This window comes from Varanus komodoensis, unplaced genomic scaffold, assembly GCF_004798865.1.
Source record: "Varanus komodoensis strain SLA01 unplaced genomic scaffold, ASM479886v1 scaffold55, whole genome shotgun sequence".
NCBI classification, from domain to species: domain Eukaryota; kingdom Metazoa; phylum Chordata; class Lepidosauria; order Squamata; family Varanidae; genus Varanus; species Varanus komodoensis.
In genome coordinates this window covers 5,376,034-5,382,843 of record NW_025336157.1, presented here as the reverse complement: position 1 = coordinate 5,382,843, position 6,810 = coordinate 5,376,034, and the positions used below count along the sequence as shown (strand labels likewise).

General features: G+C 51.1%; 1 protein-coding gene across 8 annotated transcripts in view; it reads right to left on the bottom strand.

The window, feature by feature from the left end:
• Positions 1-1,754: 1,754 nt before the first annotated feature.
• Positions 1,755-6,810, bottom strand: part of SLC39A1 (solute carrier family 39 member 1) — a 40,130-nt gene continuing 35,074 nt past the window's right edge. For all 8 annotated transcript variants that reach the window (XM_044448432.1, XM_044448430.1, XM_044448431.1 and 5 more), the window contains one exon: positions 1,755-6,639. In XM_044448432.1, coding sequence (XP_044304367.1) covers positions 5,941-6,639 — 699 coding nt within the window. In that variant the 3' untranslated portion in view covers positions 1,755-5,940. The remainder of the gene's footprint in view (positions 6,640-6,810) is intronic.

Sequence of the window (6,810 nt, the reverse complement as noted above, 5' to 3'; positions counted from 1 at the left end):
TACCTTTCTCAGGCACGCAGGTGAAGAATTTTGCACATTTTTTTCTGGGACAGGAGAATACGGGGCAATAGAAGCTCACACGTGAACCATCCCTTACCATAAATCACCAGCTAGGCAGCCATTGGAAAAAAAGGGGGAAAAAACCTGAGAAACATGCTTAAGCTGAGGTTTTGCAAGGGGCATTAAGAGATTAATCAGGAGGGATTTGTGCTGAGAGAAGCTGGAAAATTGAGTCGATTGCAATCAGGATGGGGATAAATGCAGATCCTGCCTGGCAAGGTAGAAGCACCCCAAATCCAGGGACAGGAAGAACATCCGTCCCCAAGGCCAGGACACAGCAGGAGCGCACATGCTGGAACATAAGTCGCGCACGTACCAGCCACACATCAGCAAACCTGAGCAAACGAGAGCAAAGACAGCTGGTGGCGCCGCGGCAGATGGTGCAGCGACCTAGTGCCTTGCAGATGTGTTGGGCTACCATTCCCATCAGCCCCATCCAGTATGGTCAGAAGCAGAGGATGGTGGGAGCTGAAGGCCAAGACATTCAGCAAATACCAAACTGGGAAAGACCAGGACAGAGTGTTGGACTGCGACAGGTCGATTCCTATCTGAATATTAAGCACACAGATATTTTGTGGTAAATTGCCAGCTCAAAGCTTAACCTACCTTACAGGGTGGCTGTGAGGAAATGTGGGGGCAGCCCTTTACGGAGTGCAGAGCTTTTAGTCTAATCATACATCCCTTCAAACATTGCCAAGGCACATCTTCCACTGACACCGCACAAATTCAGACCCATGACCGGGAGATCCAGCTTCCCCTCTGCCACAAAGCCGAGCCCTGAAAAATTAAACATTGTTCATAATGTGTAAAACAGACATTCTCCTCCTAGTCCAAGGTTAACAAGCCTGGTCAGGAACTAAGCCCTACTCAGCCTATCTCAAGCTGGAGCCTCAAGATAATGCTAAAATCTTAAGGGCAACAAACTTGAGGTTGTGACAAACATACACCCAATCTGAGCCCAGTTCCATGCAGGATAATTTATTTCACCCTTCCTCCACTCCATCAGACCATGTATTATTTTCTTTACTTACAAGATTTTGATTGCACTCTATATTCCGGTATTCTGGAGCATTCCACAAAGAGAAAACAGTTGAAAGAACTCAATAAAACCATGGCTGGTTTGATAGGGAAGGCATCCTAAAATAAAACTGTTTGCATTGCCAGTATAATCCTCTCCCGGGGATCAAAGGGTTGCTTGGAGAATTATTAAAATATTCGGAGGACTCCATTGAAATAGATGGTGGTGCAGTGACTACAAACTTGTTAGCAGACACAAAAAGGTCAATTGCTTTGTACTGGAAAAAAGAAGTGGGACCTCCTTTCACATGAGTTCTACAGAATTTGGAATGCAGCTCTGACACACAAATTTAAGGAAGACGTTCAGGCATGCAAACATCGAATCGATGAAGATCAGCCCATAAGAAAGTGCTTTAGAAAGAAACAGACAATTTTGATTCATTGTGGAAATGGTAGATCTGATTATGTCCAGTCCCCGTCTTTTTACAGTGGCATGACATCTCCTTCCTATGACTTCCTTTTTGTTTCATTTGTACTGCTGCAGTGAAGGTATTATTGGAAATGCCATGCAATTATATGAAACTAGAAATGTATTAGTACAGAGTTGCTTGAGGGCCTATGCGGTGTGGTGATTAAAGATTCCTCAGAAGAGGAAAAAATGCAAGATAAACGCAATGTAATATTTTATTGCCAATTCTTTATGCTTTATTTTAAAACATGTCATCCTTTTAAGCTGTACAAAGACACACACACACTCACACACACAGCATGATACTGCTTTGTAGATATTTCCATTCTCAAGACACATTAATAAACTTGTTTAAGAGAGAAAATTCCACACATTTTTCTTTTTAATGAGCACACCACTGCAGAAAAAACACGCACGGCATGGAGCCAAAGCTGTTTATCTGGTTGCTTTATTCTCATCCCATTAGCAATTTGGCACAGTAAAAGACAATCATGTTCTGTTTGGCAAGAAAGGCGCACGGCGCACGCGAGGCGGAAAGCTTCCTTTCGTGCAAAGGCAAGTTTTCAGCCAGCTGATGTGCCTCCTGCCTCCTCCCTAACGCCCCCGTCTTAAACACCGAGCAAGCATCCCCAAAAGGCACGCCAAGCTCAGACGAGCAGCTTTGCTCACCACGGAAGGGAAGCCACGGAGACAAAATCAAATAGCCCAGGCGAACCACAAGCCCTCCCCCATTCTTGCAGGCAAGCTTTCCCCATCCCTGGTACCACCCTGATGTGCTGGGACTACAACCCCCAGCATCTCCCGGACAGTGAAATCCTGTGGAAGATCACACTAACGATATCCTCTAAACACAACCCGTATGCCGAGTGGTTGAAAAGGAAAACACTGCTCTTTCTAGCTAACTCTTAGGGTTCTTTAAGGTGCAACTCTGCGCATGTTTAGACAGGCAGAAGTCCTGGGCACTGCAAGAGTTTTTCGGTTGGAACATGCATGGGATTGCCCCTACAGAATTTCTTAGTCAAAAGTCAGATTGTGGCAGAAGTTAGAAAACAAGCAGCCACGGGGGGAGGGGGGGGGGGGGGGGGGGGGGGGGGGGGGATGGTCAAGGATGATGAGCACTGCAGTCGAATGCATCTAGCAGGCACCAACATGAGGAAGGCCGTCCTGGGCCCACGCTGCGCCCCATTGCCAACAGGGGTAAGGAAACCTGCTACTCAGATGTTGCAGACTACAACTCCCATTAGACCCAGTCAAAAATGGGTTTTGGGTGCTGCAATCCAAAACGTCTGGAGCGGTTCCAGGTTGCCTAGCTGTGGTTTACAATATTTCTCCACCCTTTAAAAAAAAACCTTGCTGCACAACACTCAGGCATTCTGTAACAGCCAAGCCTGCATAAAAAGGATGCCCAGTAGAGAAAAATATTTAATAGAAGAAAGAAACCACTGATAAACATCAATAAATTAAATGCCAGGCAACATAAAGAGCTGGTAAGGAACTATAAGTATTTTCCATCCAAGCAACATGCAAAAATTACTGGTGCTGGGGGCGTCTTACGTGTTGCCAGCCAGCCTGAGACAGGAAATGGTCTGTAAGAACAAAGGCTGTTTTCTAGTCAGTTACTGCTGAAACCCAACATTCAGAAATGCCTGGCACTATCAGAAATGATGGGCTGATACACAGCCAAACTTTCAGTGAAAAGTGGCTGTTTTATGCTTGAGAAGATAATCTTTCTCTTTCTTGAGAAAGATTCCACTTGGGCATTCTGCCCTCTTCCCTTCAGGTCCTGCCCCAGTCCTTGATCGCTGCAGAAGCACCACAGAAGAGCTGGTGGGCACCCAACACACCCGTTAGCTGCCTGTAAAATAACATGCTGGCAGACCCAGAAGGAAAGACTGGCTTTCCTTCATTCAGTGTGTGGGATGTGCTAAAACAGAGGGGCAACTCACAGCCTGCCTAGGGCCACTGCCCCCCCCCCCCGCCCAAGTATGGCCCCTGCCGCTGGAAAATTTGGGCCAGCAACAACATTGGTGGCTTGCCGCCCCATCTCAGCAGCGAGCCTCAATCGCGGCCTAAAGAAGCCACATTTAGCTTCAAAAGCCGGCCCTTCTAAGCCACTCGCGGATGTTTTGCAAGACACAGCGGTGCTGTGACCTCTGGGGTGTTCCAGAAGGTTCAGAGCAGGCCACCCCGGCACTAAAGGCTGCAGCTTAATACGGAGACAGTAACTCTTTGCATGCAGAAAGTCCCAGGTCCACTCCGCTCCAGGCATTTCCTGTTAAACAGCTTCACATAGCAAAGAGCTCCATCATCACTGCCTTTGGCTGATGGCAGTTACAGTCCAGCAACATCTGGAAGACCGCCCCACCACTCAAGTTGGGCTAAACCAGCCACTGAGCCTTAGATTTTCCAAGGACTACCTTTTACTTTCTCCTAACCTATTAGACCATACTTAAGGTTTGGCTGCAAACCTAGCTTTAAACCCTGGTTGATACTGATGTGCAACGCATGGCTTCCATAAACCATAGTTCAGGCGAGAGATGATGGTTACTTACGGAGTCCAATTAGAAAGGCTGACATTAGCCATGCTGAAAACCAGGATTCCACCCAGAGTTTGATGTGAATGCGTCAAGCATGGCTTACCTAAACCATGGTTAACTGTTGCTTCTGGACTGTACAAGCCATGGTTGAGACAGCTGCTCTGCTCCCTTAGGAACCCTGCTTGCAAAGCAGCTACAGGTCTTGCCTCTGCCTTCCTGCCCAGGACTTCTGTGGGCGGGACTTTGCCGCAAAAGCTAAACCATGGTTTCACCGTACATTGCTGGGTTATGGGAAGAACAGAACCACGGTTGAAGCGACAGAACTGTGGTTTGTGCTACTACTACTGTTAGACCTATGTACACAAGGCCCAAGAGCTGAGTCTTCCATTCACAGATGCAACGTTACTCTTGAGTCCAAGATCTCCATCTCTGAATTCAGCTTGACGAAGCCTTTTGTGTAATTCAAAGTAAAATCAGCTTTTAATTTCTGCAACAGAAGTCAGTTTGATGACGGGCACAATTCTGATGTTTCCTTCTCAGACTGCTGTGCGACAGCCAAAAGTCAATCCCTCTTTTCTTCCAAGGTTCAGGCCGATGTGTCCGTCACTCAACAGCTATGCGCATGCCTGCCAGTCTCTTGATCGAACGTGCAAATTGCCACCACAGAAAAAATGGGGCGTGGCCGGGGCAACAGTTCCATCTGCACTGCTTGATCAGTGGCGGCCCTCCCCCAAAAGCCGTCGCTCGATGCCAGGCATGCCATGGGGGAACTCACTCGGCAAACCCCACAGCATCCCCCTCAAAGAAGGCTCAAGCGAGGCAGAGAAACTGCATGGCACTTAACACAGAGAAGGAGAGCACCCCAGAAAACAGAAGGCTCCACTGCATACAAAGAGCCAGGTTGTCGGGAAAGGAGCGTCTTAAATCTGGAAGTATTCCTATGGGAGGTATTTCTGCAATCTACACAGATGCAGAGAAGTGGAACCAAGCCCTTCTAAGACCTCCAAGGCACCAGTGGCATTAAGACCCGGGGGCTGCCGTCCAGGAGGCTGGTTGAAGCAGCACTGTGGCACAGGGAAGCAAATTTCACACCGGGGGCTGAACGGCTATTGCTCTGTAAACATGAAGACGATAATCCCACCTGCCATTCTCAAAACCGGAGCCTTACTTAATCCTAAACCCAGCAAGGGGCTGTCAAATTATTTCTTCAGCCTCTGCCAAAATGTCTTTCATGGCTAGAAATGCATTCGTTGCACGAGAGGTGAGCCGACAGTATCTCCAGTGGGTTCTTCCAGGCCCAGTGGGTTCTTCCAGTGGGTTCTTCCAGCACCGGCCGATATATCTGGGCCTCGACCACAGCTGGGAAGGCACCCCGAGACTGTGGGATCCTCGACTGCCGCTTACAACTGAGAGGGCTACCAGCACCAGCAGAACTCGGCTCTCAAACAATCAAGCCATGTTTCTAGAGGAGAATGATGCCGTCTCTCCCTCCCAAACCTTGCTTTCAGTTTAAAGTCTGAGAACTCTAGAAGGAGAACCAATTGGACAGGAGGAAAAATGCCTGTGGGAGCGTCTTGCCCAAACGGGCATCCTCAACCAGCAGGGCCGAGGTGGGTGTTGTAGGCCAGGTGGAGGCACCAGGCTGGGGGAGCCCGATGCAGGGGAAAGCCCACCCCACCATAACGAGGGCAGAATGAAGCAGTGCTTTTGGGGGGGGGGGCTTTTTCACCTGTGGGTGACTCTGGGGCCCCCCTTCCTCTTCCCCATGCCAAGAAACCACCCTCCCAGCCCCAAGGGCACAGAGGCAGGGGTGCCCCTGCTGCCCACTCGGTGCTCACACACACCGGCCCCTTCCTTTCAGATCTTGACGAACAAGATGCTGGTGACGAGCGCGAAGCCAACCAGGAGGACGATGACCTTGAGGATGCGCTGCTCGGAGGAGCTGAGCTCGTGGGGCAAGATCTCCAGGAAGGTGATGTAGACAAAGGTGCCGGTGGCCAGCCCCTCCAGCACGCAGCGGGAGAGGTGAGGCAAGGGGGCCGCAGGGCGCTCCGTCAGCAGCACGCCCAGCCCGATGCCCAGCGGGGACATGACGGCGAAGAGGACCAGGCAGGCGGCCACGGCCCGCGGCCGGAGGCGGCCCTGCAGCAGCTTGAGGCTGAGGCTGAAGGCGACGGCGCCCTTGTGGATCAGCAGCGCCAGGCAGATCTCCAGCGCCTGAGCCCCGTCCTCCTGCAGCCCCACCGCCAGCCCCTCGGAGACGGAGTGCAACGCCAGGGCCAGCAGCAGCACCACCGAGCGGACGGCCGAGTGGGCGTTGAAGTCCACGTGGACGTGGGGCTGCTCCCGGGGCAGCGGGGGCGGCTGGCGGGGCAGCGGTCCGTCGGGCCAGCCGTGCTCCTGGACCGTGGGGGAGGCGCGCGAGGCCGTGCCGAGGAGGGCCTCCGTCTCTTCCAGCGAGCCCAGCGGGTCCCTGTAGGCCAGCACGATCTGCTCCAGGATGAGGACCAGGAAGAAGCCCATCGCCAGGATGAACTCCTGCAAGGGGAAGTGGAGCTGTGGGGCGCGGGGAGAGGGAAACAGGAGGCATGAGCAGGTGGAGTTTGTCTAGCCTGCGCTTGTCGAATACAGACAGGACTTGGATTTTTATTCTGTCATCAGCAGCCGGCAAACATGACTGACAGTTTTCAGCTGTTACATCGGCCCTATTGCACAACTAAGCCCCAA